Below are 22,672 nucleotides of genomic sequence, written 5' to 3'. Positions count from 1 at the left end.
AACCCCCCTTTTTCCAGGCTTCGGCTTTGGAGTTAGATCTGGCTTTGAATTCTAGCTCTAAAATTTACTTAACTGAAAGATTTCTCAAACCTCAGTGCCCTCATGTGTAAAATGGGGAAGATAATAACAACACTCATTGCAGAGTGCTGCTGTGAAGATTACCTAAAAATATAGGTAAAGTGCTTACATAGGCCTTGGCAAATACACAGGGTTAAAAAAAAAGTTGGCTCTTTTATTAATGTCTGGGGTGGTCCCCGAGTATCCTATTATGTTCCTGTGAGACAAAAATGGATAGGGGCAAAAAGGTAAAGGGGAATGACCTGGCTGAGGGCTAGGCTTAGGGTCCAGTAGCCATTTTGCATTCTCAAAAGTTTAATTTATGATCCTCAAATGTATTACTACTGGCCCAGAGATCTGGATTCATGATTATTTTCCATGGACCAAAGAAAGGAAAAAATCTAACAATCACAAACATGAAACTGAACAAATGAAGATAATTTAAAAGACCCAATATAATTTTAAAAAAAACTATTTAAAAATATAATAGCAAGTATTTACTGTTTACTACATGCCAAACCCTTGTACCAGATTATTTAATTCTCCCTAAAACCCTAAAAGTAGGTACTATCAACCTTATTCTATGGTTAAGATTCACAGAACTTAAGTAACTTTCCTAGGTGACACAACTAGCAAATATCTCCCAATGATTTGCTGTGTGCTTCTCATGTCTTCATTGTCATAACGGGTACTGCTTCTGGAGTCTGGAAACAGCCTACACAAGTACTAGACTTAGATATTTTGTCAAAAAGATATTATCTTCATTATAAAAGTTAAGAGCTAAAACGGGCTGGGGTGTGGTAGTTCACACCTGTAATTCCAGCATTTTGGGCTGCCGAGGTGAGAGGATCACTTGAGTCATGGATTTTGAGATCAACTCGGGCAATATAGGGAGACCCCATCTGTAAAAAAAAAAAAAAAAAAAAAAAAAATTTGCCTGCCTGATGTGGGGTATGTGCTGCTGGTCCTAGCTGCTTGGGAGGCTGAGGTGGGAGGATCACCCAGTCTTGGGAGGTCAAGGCTGCAGGGAGCCATGATCATGTCACTGCACTCCAGCCTGGACAACAGATTGAGATTCTGTCTAAACAAGCAAAAAAAAAAAAAAAAAAAAAAAAAAGAGCTAAAACAACATTTTTGATTTCCTGTTACTCATTTGAATTTCCTATTTAACAAAATCCTCTGATTATATACCTGCAGAACAGAATTAGTTACAATAGGTTACCAACCAGATAGTGGATGTATTCTTGAAATAAACATTCTAAATGACCCATGGTGCTACGTAAATCTACCTCATAAATGGTTCTAAACATTTCTTTTTTTACCAAGTGAAACTCCTGGATGAGATATACATAATTATACATGTTTTAAGAAGCAAAATTACAGGTATAAACCTATCTGGAGACCTGAAAGACTATAGCAGGGCATAGCAGTGTAAACACTATTTCCTCTGTTCTCCCTGATTCCACAGCCTTCCATTGCACTTACAGCACAGGTCACACTCTGGCTTGGTTTCTAGGTCTCTGGCTGCCCCTTAGCACTATGCTCAAAGGCCTGCACATAATAATTGCTTAATAAACATTTATTACGTGGAACAGGGAGTTATTATCGCTTGGATCACCCCAAACTGAAAAGTAGCAATTTCATCAGCCAGTCTTGGAAGTATAGTTTAACTGCTTAACAATTAATCAGAGGTTCATCAACAATATTGACAGCCAATTCCACAGCCAACGTAACAAACACAAACACAAAGTCTGTCCTGCTGGACCTCCTGAAACTATACTAGGAAAAAAGAAAAACCTGCCAAGGCAAATAATCTACGCATGTACTAGTTTGACCTGAAAAGAAACATCATTATTTCACCTTTTCCCTAAAAATCATTTTCTAACAAAGTACTAGCAGCAAACAAACATCTCCTCTACACATTTCACTGAGGGGTGGATATCTCAAGCTTGAGGTCATGCATCCTCAGACAGGGCAACAGATATACGTCACTTTCACTGAACCCTACAGAGAGCTCCCTCAAAAACCTTCGCCATCTGGGAAAAATTTCAGGGTCCCAAGTGCAGGCAGTGAGTCACACTGCTACTTGGATTTTCATAGAGGCCATCTGAAATTCAGGACGAGTTGGGAATTAATTATCAGACTTTGCAGTCCATTAGTACAACTGAATTAACTTTGTGCAAAGCTTAAAACAGCATGTTGACATTTCAGCTAGTGAGAAACACTCTCTCTCGGGGCTTAGTTTTCTTTACATCAAGGGCCACAGACTCAAATGCCTAAAGGAGACTGTAAGAAAACAAAGGAGCAAAGGTCTTGACTAGATGTAGAGTCACAGAATAAGGACTGTAGCAAACAAGTCAACCTGCACCTATTTAAAATTCACCTGCCGCCCACTGTTGCCATGCGATGTTAGGGGCCCAGTGTTACCAGGTGACCCTATTTTTTAAGAGTCAGAAATCCACAGTTTTATGTTAAATCTTCCAGTTTTTAAGTGCTGACAGCTAGTTTAACATTAAAAAAGTATATTGCAGACCAACAAAACATGTCTGTGGGCTGAATCTAACTCCCATACTACCAATTTTATCTATATATATATCCTAATGCGATCCTATCATGGGTCTTAAATGATGACAAATCTGAACTATTAGATCCAGCAAACATGCATATGAAGCTTCAGGTCATCTGAGCATACTTTGTAACTAAGATATGCTGGTAAATGTTTAACAACCAGCTCTCTGAAACTAAAAGCCCTAGTTTATAGCATTTACTAATTTCCATGTTATAATCACCCCTGACCATGACCAATTTCAAGCTACCAATGTGATGTCGATAAACACAGAATTGGGAAGAGATGCTCACATGGACTCTTTTAACCCAGTAGGTGCCAGCTCTAGCATCCCTCTGCTGGTAACTCTCCTTAGCACTTTTGGAGACACTATGAGTTCTGCCAATTCCTAAATTATTAGGTTAAATTTAAGCCACTCCTCAAACTTAAAAACAACAAAACAAAGCTTGCCGTAAGACTCAAACTCTGTGTAAATAATGGAAGCTAATCAAAAGACTGTATAGACCCCGCCTGTGGGACTTTAAGCAAGGAAGCTATTACTATTACCTATTTTGCTGATAAAAGGCATCATTGTGGGTCAGTGGGTTGAGTTACCTACTCGTGTTCCCAAGACTAACAAGTAGGGGAAGAAGTAAAGTAGAGAAAATTTTCAAACTACAATTCTGAAAAACTAGCAATGTTATTTCTAGTACCAAAGTTACTCAAGCAAGCAGGGGTACAGTGGCGTTCTCAAACTTTAAGTGCATCAGAATCACCTGGAGCGTTTGTTAAAATGCAGGTAGATGGGCCCTAACCACAGAATTTCTCATTGCATTTCTAGTAAAATCCCAGGTGATGCTGATGCTGATGCTGCTGGTCCTGGGACCACGCTTTGAGAAACCACTGCTATAGAAGGAGAAGCACAGTATCTGGAACTAAAGAGCTGGGAATGAGTCTATTACCACAGCCTAGTACAGATGTCAATAAAGTCACATATTCTCCCTGTAGCGACTGCCCTAGCTAACTCACAGGGCTGTTTTCAAGAATCAAAAGAGATGGTTGTGTAAAAATGTTTGGAAACTTTAAAGTACTAGACACACAAGTTATAATTACTATACCCATGAGAAATAAAATAATCCAGGTCTTCTTATCTAAAGTTCAAATGTACTTGGAAGCATCATTTCCAAACTGAAGACTAATTTTTAGAGGGCATTCAGTAATCCCCTATATGCTAACACTGGAAAAAAATATAGGATGGGTGTGGTGGCTCATGCCTGTAATCCCAGCACTTTGTGAGGTCAAGGCAGGAGGACTGCTTGAGCCCAGGTGTTCAATGCCAGCTTGGGCAACATGATGAGACGCTGTCTCGACAAAAACCATGTTTTTAAATTATCCAGGCATCATGACACACGCCTGTGGTCCCAGCTACTTAGGGGGCTGAGGTGGGAGGATCTCTTAAGCCCAGGAAGTCAAGGCTGCAGTGAGCCATGATCGCACCTCTGTCTCCAGCCTGGGTGACAGAGCAAGACCCTGTCTCAAAGAAAAGGAAAGAAAGAAAAGAGAAAAGAAGGAGATGGATCTTAAACACAGGCATGCTAAGGATACAATTAAGAGGGCCTCCTATGAGCTGTAGCTCAGTCTGTCAAAAATAACTAACTCAATAGCTAACTAAAGAAATTTGGTAAAAACTATCCCAAGAGGTTCCACATCTACTCCCTGGGAGCATTCTATGGCTCTACCCAGGATCAGTTACATCACTCACCTATAGCTGAGAAATGAGTCACCAAATTGTATTTTGGAAATAAGTAAAATACATATCTGTATGATATTTTACACTTCCAAGGTACTTTTGCTGACACTGGCTCCATAAACCAAATTGGAAGTGACAGAAAAGGTTATCTTACTAAACCAAGAACAATTTGCATATAAAATGGTTGATTCTGAATTACAAATTACCCTCAGGGTTCTTTTCTTTTCACAAAGGAGACCTACAGAGACCTGAGAGAGATGAATTTCAAACATGCTCAGTGACTGAGAAATATAACAAAAACCTCAAGGATAGCTTTTTCCTCCCTCTATCAAATGATGACGGGGGCCATCTATGAGTGGTCAAGTCTCAAGCCAGAATGAAATTGAGAACGATAGTGTCTACCAAATCTTATGCTCCTGCAATATCACAAATCAGTCCTCAGATTAATAATAGGGACCAAGGTAACAAGTGTTTGTAAATGATGCTCTTAGGTTTAGACATTCCACAGATCCAGGTGTCCTACCCGCTCATGATGACTTTTCCACCATTATACACTTTTTAAGACTGGTCCCTTGGAGATATCTGGTATAAGAAAAGCCAATTCTTAAGTACTCACACACTGAAAAAAAAGTGATGAAAGTAATCAGAAAACTCTTTCTGCTGCCCTAAGTTTCATGTCAACTGAATAAGACTATCGTTATATCCTACTTGTTCTAAGGGTAGGTAATTTTTTTACATTTAAAGTAACTGAAAGAGTTACTTCTGACTTCTAGTCAATGTTAGGTTTGGACTGGACAAAACTCACAAGTATCTACGTGTATACTTCCAAGATGTTGCAGGTTGAGTTCCGGACCATCTCAGTAAAGTGAATACTGCAATAAAGCAAGTCATGTGAGTTTTTTGGTTTCTTAGTGCATATAAAAGTTGTTTACACTGCCGGGGTGATGGCTAATGCCTGTAATCCCAGCACTTTGGGAGGCCTAGGCAAGCAGATCACTTGAGGTCAGGAGTTTGAGACCAGCCTGGCCAACATGGTGAGACCTCTGTTTCTACTAAAAATACAAAAATTAGCCAGGCATGGTCATGATGTATCTGTAATTCCAGCTACTTGGGAGGCTGGGGTAGGAGAATCGCCTGAACCCAGAAGGCAAGTGTTGCAGTGAGCCGAGATCACGCCACTGCACTCCAGCCTGGGCACAAAGCAAAACTTCGTCTCAAATAAAATAAAATAAAAAAGTTGTTTACACTATACTGTAGTACATTGAGTGTGCAATAGCATTATGTCTTTTTTTTTTTTTGAGATGGAGTCTCACTCTGTTGCCCAGGCTGGAGTGCAGTGGCACAATCTGGGCTCACTGCAAGCTCTGCCTCCCGGGTTCATGCCAGTCTCCTGCCTCAGCCTCCTGAGTAGCTGGGACTATAGGTGCCTGCCACCACGTCTGGTTAATTTCTTTGTATTTTTAGTAGAGATGGGGTTTCATCGTGTTAGCCAGGATGGTCTCGATTTCCTGACGTCGTGATCCACCCACCTTGGCCTCCCAAAGTGCTGGGATTACAGGCGTAAGCCACCATGCCTGGTCTAGCATTATGTCTTTAAAAAAAAAAAAAATGTACATACCTGAATTTTAAAATATTTTATCGCTAAAAAATGCTAATCATTTAGTAATATTTTTGCTGGTGGAGTCTTGTCTCAATGTTAAGAGCTGCTGACTAATCAAAGTAGGGTTCACTGAGGGTTGGGGTGGCTGTGGAAAGTTCTAAAAATAAGACAAAAATGAAGTTTGCTGCATTGGTTGACTCTTCTTTTCACAAAAGATTTCTCCACAGCATGGAATGTTGTTTGACAGCATTTTACCCACCATAGAACTTCTTTCAAAATTGGAGTCCATCCTCTCAAACCCTGCCACTGCTTTATCAACTAAGTTTATATAATACTCTAAATCCTTTGTTGTCATTTCAACCACGTTCACAGCATTTTCACCAGAAGGAGATTCCATCTCAAGAAACCATTTTCTTTGCTCATCCATAAGAGACAACGCCTCATTGATTCAAATTTTATCATGAGACTGTAGCAATTCAGTCATATCTTCAGGATCCACTTCTGATTCTAGTTCTCTGGCTAGTTCTACCATATCTGTGGTTACTTTCTTCACTGACATCTTGAACTCTGTCCATGAGGCTGAAATTCACTTCTTCCAAACTCCTTCTAATTCTATTTTACTCCCCCTACTTGAATCTCAAATGTTCTTAATGACATCTAGAATAGTGAATCTTTTCCAGAGGTTTCTAATTGATTTTACCCAGATCTATCAAAGGAACTATAACCTATGGCAGCTATAGCCTATGAAAAGTATTTCTTTAAAAAAAAAGTATTTCTTAAACAATAAAACTTGAACCTTGTAATTATTCCTTGATTTATGGGCTGCAGAATGGATGTTGTATTAATAGGCATGAAAACATTAATCTCCTTTTACATCTCTGTTAGAATTGCTGGGTGACTAGTTGCATTGTCAATGAGCAGTAAAACTTTGAAAAGATTTTTTTTTTCTGAGCAGTAGGTCTAAATAGTGGGCTTAAATATTTAGTAAACCATGCTATAAACAGATGTACTATCATCCATGCCTTATTGTTACATTCATAAAGCACAGGGAGAGTGGATTTAGCATAATTCTTAAGGGCCACATGATTTTCAGAATGGTCAATGAGCATTGGTTTCAACTTCAAGTTACTAGCTGCATTAGCCCTTAACAAGAGAGTTACCCCGCCCCTTGAAGCTTTGAAGCCAGGCATTGACTTCTCTTCTCTACTATGAAAGTTTTAGGTGGTCTCTTCTTCCAAAACAATATAAGCTTATTTCATCTACACTGGAAATCTGTTGTTGAATGCATCACCTTCATTAGTGACTTTAACTCTATTTCCTGATTAGCTTGCTGCAGGTTCTACAATGCACTTGGGACTTTATCTTGCACTTTAATGTTATGGACATGGCTTCTTTCCTTAAACCCCACAAACCAACAACCTCTGCTACCTTCCCACTTTTCTTTTCATGTTTTTTTTTGAGACAGGGTATCACTCTGTCACCCAGGCTGGAGTGCAGTAGCACAATCATAGCTTACTGCAACCTCTGTCTCCTGGGCTCAAGTGATCCTTCTATCTCAGCCTCCTGAGTTGCTGGGACTACAGGGGTGCACCACCCCATCTGGCTAATTTTTGTATTTTGGGTAGAGACAGGGTTTCACCATGTTGCCCAGGCTGGTCTTGAACTACTGGGTTCAAGCGATCCACCCACCTTAGCCTCCCAAAGTAATGGGATTACAGACATGAGCCACAGGACCCTGCCTACCTTTCAACTTTTCTTTGGCAGCTTCCTCACCTCTCTCAGATTCTAGAGAATTGAAGAGTTAGGGCCTTGCTCTGGATTAGACTTTGGCTTAAGGGAATGTTGTGGGTGGTTTGATCTTTAATCCAGACAACTAAAAGTCTGTATCAGCCATAAATCTGTTTTTCTTTCTTATTATTTGTGTATTCACTGGAGTAGCACTTTTAATTTTCCTTTGCATTCACAACCTGGCTAACCATATGGCACAAGAGGCCTAGGCTTTGGTCTATCTTGGTTTTCAGCATGTCTTTCTCACTAAGCGTAATGATTTCTAGCTTTTGATTTAAAGTGTGGGACATGTGACTCTTCCTTTCACTTGAATATGTAGAAGCCAATTAGGCCAATAGTAAGACTATTAACTGGCCTAATTTCAATATTGCTGTGTCTCAGGAAATAGGGAGGCCTGAGGTAGGGAGAGAGATGAGGGGGACAGCCTGTCAGTGGAGCAGTCAGAACATATAACATTTATCAATTAAGTTTGCCATCTTACATGGATGGGCATGATGTGGTGCCCCAAAACAATTACAACAGTGACATCACTGATCACTGATCACAGATCACCATAACAGATACAATAATAACTAAAAAGTTTGAAATACAGCAAGAATTACCTACATGTGACATAGACAAATGTGAGTACAAGCCATTGGAAAAATAGTGCCAATAGACTTGCTCAATGCAGGGTTGCCACAAACCTTCAATTTCTAAAAAATGCAGTATCTGTGAAGCGCAAAAAATGAAGCATAATAAAGCAAAAGGCAATACAACAAGATATGCCTGTATTGTAATGAAAAGCTACATGGGCAGAACTAATGACTTTTGAAAAATAAATTTTCTGATGTTAAAAATACCTTGCATTCTTGAGAATACAGTTGTTGAAGTTAGAAGTGTGGTTGTGAATAAAAATACTAGAATCTGTACATAAAATATTCTGCTAGGTTATTTAAAACAAAACCCACAGAATATAGACAATGGGAATAAACACAAAATTCATTGAAACCTACAGAGCCTTGGTGCACAGTTGTGCAGAGTTCTCCATCTTGAAAGCCACTTTTTAAATGGTGGGAATTCCTCATTGGCTTATCAACATCTTAGCTTATTCGAAGTTAGGCTAAGTTTTTCTTCTGTGTTCCATTGTGATAAATCAATGATTTTGAAGGCTAATTTTTGCCAGTCAAAAATTTGGTTGTGACAATGATCCTAAAATGTTAAAAAAGAAAACAAGAAAGGAAAGAAGGAGGGGAGGGATGGTGGAAAGAAAAAAAAGAAGGAAAGAAAAAGGAGGAACAAAGTGCAGATCTGTTCAACTGAGAGTATTCTACACAGGTCTAATTTAATGATTGTGTCATGGTTTATAGTTCTTTCTTGTATATTTTAAATGGAATGAAGAATAGTTACATTATCTAAGGATTCAAGTACATAGACTATGTATTTTTTAAAAATACTATTCAAATATAACAATTGAATAATATTGTCTGTTGAACATCTTTTACCTAGCCCTAATCACTCAAATAAATCACACAGATGGATTTTTCAAACTCCTATCTGCAAAGTTGTGTTATAACAAAAACAGTGATTTTATGCAATAACAAGAACAGGACTTTATAGGTATGTAGATGCACTTCTGTATGATTTGTCAAATTGTTTGAATATGTACAGTAGTACATATTGATCCTTTACAATTAAGTTAGCATCTTTGATTTTCTATTCTAGAAATGAGGAGAGCTTGGATTATTAGGACACTAAGGGCCTTAGCACTCACTGCTCCATCTGCTTAACACACTCTTTCTTTGCATGATTTGCTGTCTTACTTCTTCAGGTCTCTGCTCCAACATAACCCAGTCACACACAGACCCTGCCAACACTCACTATCTTCTTTGCCCTGGTTTTTTCCCTCCATTCATAGTAATTATCACCATTTGATATATTCTATATTCACTTTGTTTCTTGAGACAGAGTCTTACTCTGTTACCCAGGCTGGAGTCCAACAGTGCGATCTCAGCTCACTGCAACCTTGGCCTCCCAGGTTAAAGACATTCTTGTGCCTCAGCCTCCTGAGGAGCTGGGATTACAGGCGTGTGCCAACTCGCCTGGCTTATTTTTGTATTTTTAGTAGAGACAGGGTTACGCCATGTTGGCCAGGCTGGTTTCAAACTCCTAGCCTCAAGCAATTCACCTGCCTCAACCTTCCAAAGTGCTGGGATTACAGGCGTGAGCCACTTTCACCCGGCTCTATATTCTCTTTTTAATTTGATTATTGACTGTCTTCCCCCACTAGAGTACAAGATCATAGTGAGCAGGGGCTTTATTTTGTTCATAACAGTACTTGGTGCATTGAAAGTGCATGATAAAGTATTTGTTGAGTGAGTGAATGAATGCTTAGGAAGGAGGATAGCACCTATTCTTCCTCATAAAATTTGGAAAGACTCAGGCACATCACTAACATAATATCAAACGGGCTATAGGAAAAGATCTATCTATTTCAATTCTTTCTTCACTTTGGCTGAGACTCAGCCTGGATACAGAAGGCAGTTTATAGGCTCTTCTTTCACAGATGGATGCCCAACCCGGCCAGGCTATTTAACAAATGTACATACTTGCTCCCTACTCCAGTCTCCTCATTCGGCTTCAAAAGCCTGTCCAAAGGAGGAGAGGCTTCTTTATCTTGGTCGTAATGAGATGTGACTTTTCTCAGCTTAGAACCTTGAGAAATACACCTGCTCGTGGCCAACACATATTGAGTAACTTTCTCCCAGGGTATACATTACCCCAGGGGAGAGATGGAGGCATTGACAGAGGTTGCATAAATCCTCTGGGTCACTCTGGTTCACTTCAGGCTCTCTAGTGCAAATGGACAGATAGGGTGTCCTTGAGGGACCTGAGGAGCTCAGAGCAATGAGAGTGGATCAGCATTTCCTTATGAATCAGAATTGAGTCCAAGCCCCAGCTCTTATCTAAGTGGCATTGCTAGAAGCTTTTGATCTCTCTGGCAGCTTTAGTTTCTTATCTATGTAGCACAAGAATGCTACACTTTCTCACCTCCAGAGGTCACCTTCAGTTCTGAAGTCTTACTCCCACCTCTTTGCAGATGACAAAATGAGGCCCAGAGGAGGGACAGGTCTTGCCCAGTCACCTAGCTGATGAAATGTACAAACAGGACTGGAATTCAGGTTCCATTATGGACTGAAACTTAGTTCTCAAGCCCATGGATCTCAAACGTCTCAGTTTTAAAACTCTTTGATCATGAGCCTCTTTGGTGAGAAACGGATTCCATGAGTCATTTAAGTAAGTGGCAAGTCAAACTCTACTGATGGGTAATAGGAGGGGACACAGAAGAAAAAAACAAAACCTGAAGATAATTAGTCCTTTTTTTTTTCTTTTGAGACGGAGTCTCGCTCTGTCACCTCCAGCGGCATGATCTCGGCTCACTGCAAGCTCCGCTTCCCAGGTTCACGCCATTCTCCCGCCTCAGCCTCCGGAGTAGCTGGGACTACAGGCAACCGCCACCACGCTCGGGTAATTTCTTTTTTCTTTTTTTTTTGTATTTTTAGTAGAGACGGGGTTTCACTGTGTTAGGCAGGATGGTCTCGATCTCCTGACTTCGTGATCCGCCTGCCTCGGCCTCCCAAAGTGCTGTGATTACAGGCTTGAACCACCGCGCCCGGCCGATAATTAGTCTTACTTAGGATACTATTCTAGGACTCTGTTGTCTGCTCTTACAGAAACTTACTATAATCAATGAGGTAAATGGGGTTACTTTTGTAAGTAAAATTTGCATTCATAGCTTTATTAAATATCATGAATGTGCACTGATTCATTAATGACAGACTTTATAGCAAGACTGGATTACATTAGTTGGGCACAAAATGGCAGCAATTTGTACTACAGGCTTTGAGAATATGTGTTTTATGACTTACCTCACTATATGTTCGACTTTGTAGTAACACTAATCCTAAAATCTCCCAACCCTTCCTTCTTCTATATTCAATCACTTTTGTTTATCTAGCTTTCTTCCCTTCCTTTCCAAGATATATCTACATCTATTGTTTCACTTTATTCTCACTTTATAAAATAAAGACTACACAGTATGGAGATTATTATATTGATGGTAGAAAATGAAGACATTGGAATGCGCAGATGTTAAAGGAATGCTAAAAAAAAGAGAAACATTGGACTGCATGTTATCTATCCACATCTTCCATTTAGCTTCATTTGTTAAATCTAAATAAGCAACGTAGCAACGTACAGTTGGTATGTACTACCAGTCAGGATACAGCATTATCTTATCCTTACTGTATAAAATTATACTTCCTAAATGGTATTCATTAATGAAGGAATTCACTGATAAATAATATTACAGATTTCACTTCTGTTTGTGAGCAAAACTTCTGAATGGCATTCGTATGCTGAAAAAAGGCACTTGAGAGCAAATGCGTAGATAGAAGTAATCATTTTTGATAGGAGTCATAGAAACCTTCCCGTGGGTCTCTGTTTATATACGCATAAAATTGGCATCATGATTATATAGTAAAAGTCTGTGGATGATTCTAACTGAAATACTTCAGAAGGGATTTTAGCATCTTGTCTTTAGCATATTACCCAGCAATAATTGTAATAGAAATGATGATGATGATAACTATATTGAGCACTAAGTGCCAGGTACATATGATCTCATTTAATCCTACATGTAAGAACCCTGTGAGGTAGGAGTTGTTTTTATTCTTGTATAGGTGAGAAAACTGAGGCACAGAGAGGTGACATAAGCTTGTCCAGAGTCCCAAGGCTAGTAGTCTGGTTCTTAGGTATGACTGGCCATGATTATGGACATGTGAAAGGTTTTGCTGTTTTAACAAAGACAAACCCGACCTACCATTCTGAAGTCCTCTTCGAACTTGAAAGCTCCGCCTCCCGTGGCACACAGGGTGGTGTGAAGGCTAGAGAAGTTTTTCTCACTGCCCATCTGAATGAACCTGTGCATAGCACAGCTGGGAAAGCGGATGAAGTGCAGGTTCCCTTTGCGTCCACACATGGTCAGGTTTTTCAGTTCCAGGTGGACGTCTCGGATCCCAGTTTTCCCATAAGCAGTATTAGAAGTCAAATACTTCCGGATGCTCTTTAGGTTCTCTACTTCCTCTTGCTCCTCTTCGGCTGTAATATCCTTCGGTTCGAAGTAGACCAATTTAACCAGCGTTCCACCGATGTCCATGCCAAACCATGGGAATGCTAAAGGACAGAAAGAAAGAGCGCTGCTGAAAGCTACGCGTGCAAAGAAGTGCTCAGTTTTTCAATATCAAATAAGCAAATGCAGTGGTGTCATATCTACATGTGCATTTCACATTCAATTTATTTGAATTCAACTATATGTGCCTAGAAGGAGTCACAGATAGAGAAAATTTTACAATTGAAAGAGTGCCCATGGCTCTGCTCACACACCAATGCACTCCACTCAGAATTGAGTGAGATGAGAAATAGGATTCTGCAGTTCCCTAAGGCAGTCTCAATTCCTGTGTGCTTCCTAGGGCTCAAGTATCTCACCAAGCTGAGTGTTATTCTAATATTTAAATATAGATATATATATATTTTGCATACATCCTGGATCCCAATTGCTAACTATTTTTGTCGGAATCTTCACCAAAGAAATTGATCTGCTTCAGTCCTAGAGGAAAAATTGACCATGCTGGGTGTGGCAAGAGATAGTACGTTAGTCTCTAACCTAGTGCGCATTTCAATGATTCCATTTTTTTGCTTTATGAACTGACTTTAGAAGATGTGATTCCACTGTTTTAATCTATACAATATATAGAATGGGGAAAGAGAGAGGAAGTAGACTACGAGAGATGATGCGCAGACACAAAATTCTAAAAAGAACAACTAGCATTATATCTGATTTCTTTCTGCATTAAACAGAGACATACTGTCTATTCCAAATAGCCTGCTCAGAAGTTCTCAACCTGGCTGCCTTTTAGAATCAGCTGAGAAGCTTTTAATATTCAATTTCTGGCCTCCTCTCGCACATATTCTGTTTAACTCAGGCATGGTATCCAGACATCTTTTAAAAGTTCCCTAGTGGTTCCAATCTGCAGACTTGGAAACTAGTAAACCAGAGGAACCACGGCCAGGTCTGAAATACAAAGGCATGCCTCCAGGTGAAAGTATACTTAATGTGCTTGTGATGCTTATCTATGATAATATGAATCTCCATCATGATGATTTTTATTGTTATAAAAGCTCTTTATTGTTAAGAGCTGACATGAGCAGAAGTGAGCTACCTAAACAGTCTGACTTTATTTAGAGACAGCCTGGAAAGTTAATGCCATGCTGTCAAATGCTCTGCAATGAACACAGAGCAAACCCAAATGGCAACCCAAAGGTTGGAGTCTTCCTTTTTATTTCCCTCAGAGAATCCATTGGCAAAATCTGAAACTGTAATATTAAAACTGAGTTTAAAGACTCAGGGTGCAAAAATGGCTTTCTTCCAAGTTTCTTTTATTTCAGCCCTAGAGAACATCCATATAAACCCTTGTCAAATTCTCTACACTGCCAGAAACATCAGTGGGCCCTACAGAAGGTCTTTTTTCTAGGCACCCCTACTAATACTTAGTTTTCAGTTCAGGAGGGCTGAGGGAGGACTGCCTAGCAGGAAACCATTTCTGTAAACACAATCTTCTTTCCTCTGTCTCACTATTGTTATTTCGGTTATGATTCAAGATGGCTGCTTCTCACCTGTTGAGCAGGAACTCTAGCATTATAGACAAATAAAATTCCAGGCCCTCAAAAGAAACAAATTTCACTGACAAGACCAAGTTAACAAATCTCTTGTTTTCTTTGCAGACGTTTACAAAGCAAATTCCACAACCAGTGTAGGTTGGGAAACTCGTTTGTCCTAGCAGGAGATGAAAAAACTGGAAACTGGTCATCCCCATGTGTTGATTCAGCTCACAGATGAAGTCTGTTGGTTTATTCGCTAAAACTCACTGTCAGCATGGGCCACAGTGTAGGAGCAGCATGTTATAATAGTTAAAGCCCCAGATTGGGATTCCGAACATCTGCTTCCCTGAAGCAGCAGACAGTAAGTAGCTCACTGTAACTCCTTCCACCTCTTTGGATTTTAATTTCCTTATCTGTAAAAGGAATGGGTTGCATTAAAATGATCTCGAATTTCTTCCCTGCTGTCAACTTTCCATGAATTCCTTAAGAAATACAAAAGAAAAATTGCAAGTAACCCAAATCATATAGAGTCTGACCACAGTTTTTTTGGGTGGAGTTTTAAACTCCCTGGAAATATACTATGGCATGTTAATAAATGCCCGGGCTATGCCACCAGTGCCGCAGTTGCAATCCATTCTCATCAGAGCGGGGAAGATGCCTACAATGGATAGGATGGGGGAAGGGTATTTTGGAACATTGCTGGGAAATATTTTGGAAACATTTTGACAACACCTATTACAATTGAAAGTACACATGCATTTTTAACTCAGCAAAGCCCTTTCCTGGGCCATAAAAAAAACACACAAGAATTCCAGGATAGGCGTAAGAATGTTCACTGCGGCATCTTTTATCATGCTCAAATCAAAAAACAAAAACAAAACCAAGGCAAATTGGAAACAAGATGAGTGTCCTTTAACAGGGAAACTGTTCAATAAAATGTATGACTTCCAAACTGTAGAATATTAGGCAGCTATTAAAAAGAGAGTGAGGCCAAGTGCAGTGGCTCACACCTGTAATCCTAGCACTTCGGGAGGCTGAGGCAGGCAGATTGCTTGAGTTCAGGAGTTTGAGATTTGAAACCATTTCAAAGTTTTTCTTAGCAACTCAACAAAACAATTGGAAAAAGTATAAAGTTTTGAAATTTCAGCTAAATGTTATATCATTAGTTTGGATTAAGGTAAGAGAGATAAGAATTATCTTATCTCTGGGGTTTCACCATGTTGCCCAAGCTGGTCTTGAACTCCTGGACTCAAGTGATCTGCCCACCTCAGCTTCTTAAAGGAACTATAGTATTGGTTTAAGTGGCAAAAGAAATTGGCTTTTCTTTACCTATGTTTATTTCTTACCTTCATGAAAAATCTAATGCTCTTCTAGTCACATTTATTGCTTTTTCAGGACACTGTCTTACATTAAATGTACAATTTTATTCATCTTCCTGATATCAAGATCTGCCTAAACCTAAGCTTCCCATGCACAAGCTGTGGATGGAGACAGGAAAGAAGGGGAAGGAAGAACATCCTAGTGCAGCTATGATCCATGACTCACGTTTTCTTTAATCCAGGATACCCAGATGCTTTGATCAATTCAGCTGAACAACTAATAAGAGCTTATTCTGTGTTTGCCAAGAGGAGTGATGTTGGTTTTAGATACAGGAAGTTTGTATTCACCTCTTACTCCTCCTTGAACCAGATGTCATTTAAAAATATTTCTAGAGTGTTCATCAACAACCTACAGCAGGAAACCAGGCTCAAACATCACAGGAAGACTTTTGCAAACAAATAAACTGACCCACTCATTCAAAATGGTTTTCACTGTGGTGAGGTGCGTAGAAGCCGGAAACTGATGTTCACAAAACCAAGTGTTACAAATAAAATGGCTGTACGTCCATCTTTGATCAACATATTTTAAATAAAAGGAACTAATTCCTAGAGAAAATTCTGTACATGTGCATGAGGAGACATAACAAAAATGTTCACTGCAGCAATTTGTAATAATAAAAAATGGTAACAATCTAGATGTTCATCAATATGTAAGCAAAATATGACATATTTATGATGCAATACTACATCATTATGAAAATCAATTATATTTATACACCTCAAAAGGCATTTTAGAGCTGTTTGCCTGTAGTCCCAGCTTCTCAAGCAGCTGAGGCAGGAGAATCTCTTGAACCCAGGAGTTCAAGGTTGTAGCGTACTACGACTATACCTGTGCATAGTCGCTGCACTCTGGCCTGGGCAGCATAGCGAAAATCCATCTCTTAAAAAAAGAAAACAAACAAACAAAAAGGACAGGCGCAGTGGTTCATGCTTGTAATCCCAGCACTTTGGGAGGCCGAGGCGGGTGGATCTTGAAGTCGGGAGTTCGAGACCATCCTGGCCAACATAGTGAAATCCTATCTACTAAAATACAAAAATTGGCTAGGCGTGCTGGTGGGTGCCTGTAGTTCCAGCTACTTGGGAGGCTGAGGCAGGAGAATCGCTTGAACCCAGGAGGCGAAAGTTGCAGTGAGCCGAGATCACTTTACTGCATTCCAACCTGGGTGACACAGCGAGAATCCATCTCAAAAAAGAAGTATCTTACTGGATAGGAACTCAAAAACAATGTTGAAGGAAAACTTTAGTGGTGGACAAAGGTGATAGATACATTGTTACTTCCAGGCCAGAGCGTTTAATTACAGGCATGAGACCCTCTAGAGCTTTCCCTCTGCTATGGTGATGGGAAGCATTCCAGGTAGTGGCTGATCTGTCAGCCTAGGTCCTGAAGTGAGGCCACAGCTAACCCACAATGAACATAGAGCATAAGCACAAAAGAAACCTTTGTTCTGTTAAACCATTGAGATTTGGATGTTGTTTGTTACTGCAAAAGATGTTGTTTGTCACTGCAAAAGAACCTGGCCTGTTCCAACTGATAAAGTGAAGTGCTGCTTTAACCACAACAAAATGTGGTAGTGGCTTAGCAGCAGGGAGTGAAGAAATTGATTCTGGAGACTGGCACAGCATTTGGTAAAACGATCATGTATGATAACTTGGAAGGCAGATAATACACCTAAAGAATGAGCAGATCTAGTGAAAGACTTTGAAAGTCTAATGTTAGTAGCATGTATTGATTACTATTGACTGCATTTTAAAAGGTGTAATGAAAAAAGAGAGAGATGAGCTCGTAATTGACTGGTTTATAGATGAAAGAAAAGGGAATAGAGTCCATTAAGTTGCACTTGTATGGCTGGAAAAAGCAGCCGCTTCTCTCTCCCAACAGACAGAATGGCTACCACCCCCACTGTTAACACTCTGAAAGGGTTAAGATGTCTCCAATAAAGATACAGTTGACATTGTGGCTTCTTGGTTAATTCTTTCAATTAGAATAGCTTAAGGGAAAACATGCTAAACTTGTAGCTCTCTCAACAAAGCCATTATCAATAAATAAAGGCATGGAAGCAAAAACACAAAGGAATAAGCAAATACAAGTATGCTTAGAAGGAATTGAGGGCTTAACTCTTGGCATATGGAAATAAATTGGAATAAAATAGATGAGAAACCAATTTTCTTTTGAAAAATAATTGTACTGCCAAAGAAACTGCAAACTCACACCTAAAACAGCTGGGAAAACTGTTCAAGACCTAAAAAACCTCTGGAGCCCTCAACTCTCTAAAGTCAGGAAGCAGCCGAGAAGGCTGCTCAGTCTCTAACACAGGCATGTTCTTCAGTGTTTACTTTACATGCAATCGAAGAGTCTACTGGGAAATAAAAGATACCTCTCAAGGGGTGGAGCCAAGGGCTGAAGACAACAATGGACTGGGAAGGCTCTTCCAGGGAGAAGAATCAGAACCCTAAAGGACTCTTCACCTACAAGGCCGGGGGCCCAGAGGGATTTCAGAATTGCTTCAGCATTTTAGAATGACTGAGCACCAGTGACTGCTGGGTATCTCCCATTCACCCCCTTTCTGAATGGGAGTATAGATTAATTTTCCAATCTTTGTTTTACCATTATATACTAACATACAATGTGAGGGGGGGTGGTGAAGAGCAGATAACTTGCCACTTTTAATTCAGAAGTCTCTAGATCAAGAGGAACCACATCCAGAGTTGATGTAGAAATGACTTTATATCATCCCCTGAGTAAGAGCCTAAATTAGGCATCATCCAGATACTGTGCTGGGTGAAACTTTGGGTCAGTTTCCTTTGGGGAACGAATGAATGTATTTTGCCCGTAAGAGGGAGAGTGAGACAAATATCTGGTAACCAGAAGAGCAACCTGTATCACTAGTACAGCTGGCCAAATATTTCTGGTCTCTTCCTTCCAGGTCCATGGGGTCAGAATGTAACTCTTGGCCATTTTATACTTGAGCTGGGCAATGTTCCTAACCTAGCTGGTAAGTTGTGAATGGAAATGGTGTACATCACTTTCAGGCAAGAATACTTCTGGGTAGTGTGAGACCCTTCCAGATTCTTTCTGTTACCATAACCAGCAAAATTTAAGACAATGGTTCTATTATCTGGGTCTCAAAATAAAGATGAGTCAGCCACCTCTCAATGAACTTGTGCTGTAAGAAATAAACTTTTGTTGGTTTTTTTTTTTTGAGATGGAGTCTCGCTCTGTCGCCCAGGCTGGAGTGCAGTGGCTGGATCTAAGCTCACTGCAAGCTCCGCCTCCCGGGTTTATGCCCTTCTCCTGCCTCAGCCTCCCGAGTAGCTGGGACTACAGGCGCCCGCCACCTCATCCGGCTAGTTTTTTGTATTTTTTAGTAGAAATGGGGTTTCACCGTGTTAGCCAGGATGGTCTCGATCTCCTGACCTCGTGATCCGCCTGTCTCGGCCTCCCAAAGTGCTGGGATTACAGGCTTGAGCCCGGCCGAACTTAAGCCACAGAGATTTGAAGGTTATTTGTTACTGCAGAATAACCTTGCCTATACTGACTAATATACCCCTAAATCAAAATCTTTTGCTGTTTTTAAAGCTGGAAAAATTCCCTCTCTGGCAGAACTAGATATAGGAACTGTCATGATCACAGACAAACATGTGGTAGCTGAGTGATAGAAAGGTATATAGGTCCCGTTATATTTATTTCTTCTAAAAACTTCTTAAAATACAAACCAAGATTGTCAACCTGGTAGTAGTTAAAACTGAAATAAATCTGCATTTCAAATATTGTGCAAAAACATTTTAAAACTTTATTGGTAGTTGATGTTTTAAACAAAGCCTATTTCTTGAAGACTTTTTCAGAATTCTAGAATAGTCTCTGGGGGTCATTTATGCTTCCTGCAGTAGCTATCAAGGTACACAGTGAACTCCAAATAGCCTAAATGAGCAAAGCCATGAGGTGAAAAAAAACCCGAAAAGATTTCCCATCAATCGAGAAAAAAATTTTAAAAAGCTAAGGGAGCTTGGCATGAGAAAATCAACCTCCTCTTGGTTTCACAGTATAAACTAAATGTAAAATCTCAGTCTCTCTATAACCAGCTGCAGAGCTTTAAGAAGTGTTCCTGGTGAGGGACAAGTGTTCCTGGTGAGATTCCCTAATGCCAATGTCTTCCTGAATGTAAATCAGGCACCCAAGGGCTCAAGATGAGCTTCTGTGGGCATGGATTTGACTCAGCAGTCAGTTGTTGCCATGGAGAGTAACAATTCTCTCAAGGTTCTACCAAGTTGGAGTTATGTGTGATTACTGTGAATAGGGGGCAGCAGGACTGTAATTTCTTTTTCCAATATTTGTAAAGATTTGTTAAGCAAACCAACAGGGGGGAAAGATGTTTAAGGATCATGTGATCAACAGAAAAAAAGCTTTAAACCACTTCTGTTGCGGGAAGTCAGGGACCCCAAACGGAGATACCATCTGAAGCCGTGGCAGAAGAACATACATTGTAAAGATTTCATGGACATTTATTAGTTCCCCAAATTAATACTTTTATAATTTCTCATGCCTGTCTTTACTACAATCTCTGAATATAAACTGTGAAGATTTCATGGACATTTATCACTTCCCCAATCAATACTCTTATTATAATTTCCTATGTGTCTTTACTTTAATCTCTTAATCCTGTCATCTTTGTAAGCTGAGGATGTATGTCGCCTCAGGACCCTGTGATGATGGCATTAACTGCACAAATTGTTTGTAAAACATGTGTGCTTGAACAATATGAAAACCGGGCATCCTAAAAAGGAACAGGATAACAGTGATTTTCAGGGAACAAGGGAAATAACCATAAGGTGTGACTGCCTGAGGGGCTGGGCAGAACAGAGTCATATTTCTCTTCCTGCAGAAAGTGAATAGGAGAAATATTGCTGAATTCTTTTCCCAGCAAGGAATAACCCTGGGAAAGGAATGCATTCCCAGGGGGTGGTCTCTAAAATGGCCACTCTGGGAGTGTCTGCCTTATGTGGTTGAAGATAAGAGATGAAATATGCCCTGGTCTCCTGCAGCAAGATTAGGAAATTCCACCCTGGTGAATTCTAGTCAGACCGGTTATCTGCTCTTGAACCCTGTTTCCTGTTAAGATATTTATCAATGACAATGTGTGCCCAGCAGGACATGGAACCTCATCAGTAATTCTAATTTCACCCTGGCCCTGTGATCTTGCTCTGCCTCTCTGCCCTTTTGATCTTTTATTGCCCTTTCAAGCACGTGATCTTTGTGACTTGCTCCCTGTTTGTACCCCCTCCCTTTTTGAAATCCCTAATAAAAACTTGCTGGTTTTGCTGCTCAGGGGGCATCACAAAACCTGCCAATACGTGATGTCACTGCCGGAGGCCCAGCTGTAAAATTTCTTTCTTTGTACTCTTTCTCTTTATTTCTCAGACCAGCCAACACTTAGGGAAAATAGAAAAGAACCTATGTTGAAATATTGGGTCTGGTTCCCCCAATACACTCCAAAGATATTTTACACCAAATGAATATTAATTATGTTCAAGTTGCCTAAGGATGTCCACAAGTTTAAAAAAATTCCTTGTTAAGGCTGGGTGCAGAGGCTCACACCTGTAATCCCAGCACTTTGGGAGGCCAAGATGGGCAGATTGTCTGAGGTTGGGAGTTCGAGACCAACCTGACCAACCTTGAGAAACCCTGTCTCGCCGGGCGCGGTGGCTCAAGCCTGTAATCCCAGCACTTTGGGAGGCCGAGACGGGCAGATCACGAGGTCAGGAGATCGAGAAACCCTGTCTCTACTAAAAATACAAAATTAGCCTGGTGTGGTGGCACATGCCTGTAATCCTAGCTACTCAGGAGGCTGAGGCAGAAGAATTGCTTGAACCCAGGAGGCAGAGGCTGCAGTGAGCCGAGATCATGCTACTGCACTCCAGCCTGGGCAATAAGAGTACAAACTCTGTCTCAAAAAATAAATAAATAAATAAAAATCCTTGTTAAACCTAATTGTGTAATAAATTATGTCTTTAAAAATTTCCTATCTCTGAGGACTAACCTTCCTTTCACTACGTGCAAATTTGGTTGACAGTATAACAAAATTATTTGATAATATATTCACAGAAACATTTAATGTTAAGAGGTGGAAGGAACCTTAGGTTGGGTCCAACATCCTGTTTACAAATAAGAAAACCGAGACTTAGAAAGATCAAGGAATTGTCCAAGGTTAGTCACAATAGGTATCTAAGCCCATTTTCAGTTTCATGAACCCATAAATCCCCATTTTGGTAGGTTGGTCTGAGGTGAGGTGTCTGTTGCTTACAACCAAGAATATTCCAACAGTCAGAATTTGTATGGGCAAGTTTCTTACTTGAGCCATTTATTAGTCTTTATTTTTACTTTTGGGGGGATGGAATCTCACTCTGCAGCCCAGGCTGGAATGCAATGGCAAGATCTTGGCTCACTGCAACCTCAACCTCCTGTGTTCAAGCAATTCTCCTGTCTCAGCCTCCTGAGTAGCTGGGATTAGAGGGGTGTGTCACCACACCTTGCTAATTTTTATAGTTTTAGGAGAGATGGGATTTTGCCATGTTGGCCAGACTGGTCTTGAACTCCTGATCTCAAGTGATCCACTTGCCTTGGCCTCCCAAAGTGCTGGGATTACAGGCATGAGCCACTCCATCTGGCCCATTTACTAGTCTTTAAATGGAGGTCAATTAACCTATCACTAAAGTCCTGTCTAGTTCTCACATTCTATCATCCTAAATATACATATGCAAAGACCTCCAAAACCATACTTTTAATAGCATGAAACACAGTTGAAAACCTAATAACTATTTAAGGACCTTGAAGAAACTAGTGAATATAAAATTTAATA

At 40.1% G+C, this 22,672-nt stretch overlaps 1 protein-coding gene across 7 annotated transcripts in view; it reads right to left on the bottom strand.

Moving 5' to 3' along the window:
• The window catches only part of PANK1 (pantothenate kinase 1), a 124,788-nt gene that overhangs the window by 17,326 nt on the left and 84,790 nt on the right, over window positions 1-22,672 (bottom strand). For all 7 annotated transcript variants that reach the window (XM_023226286.1, XM_023226287.1, XM_023226283.1 and 4 more), the window contains one exon: window positions 12,602-12,954. In XM_023226286.1, coding sequence (XP_023082054.1) covers window positions 12,602-12,954 — 353 coding nt within the window. The remainder of the gene's footprint in view (window positions 1-12,601; window positions 12,955-22,672) is intronic.

The sequence above is a fragment of the Piliocolobus tephrosceles genome, chromosome 9, assembly GCF_002776525.5.
Source record: "Piliocolobus tephrosceles isolate RC106 chromosome 9, ASM277652v3, whole genome shotgun sequence".
Lineage (NCBI taxonomy): Eukaryota > Metazoa > Chordata > Mammalia > Primates > Cercopithecidae > Piliocolobus > Piliocolobus tephrosceles.
This window is presented reverse-complemented; position numbering and strand designations above follow the sequence as displayed.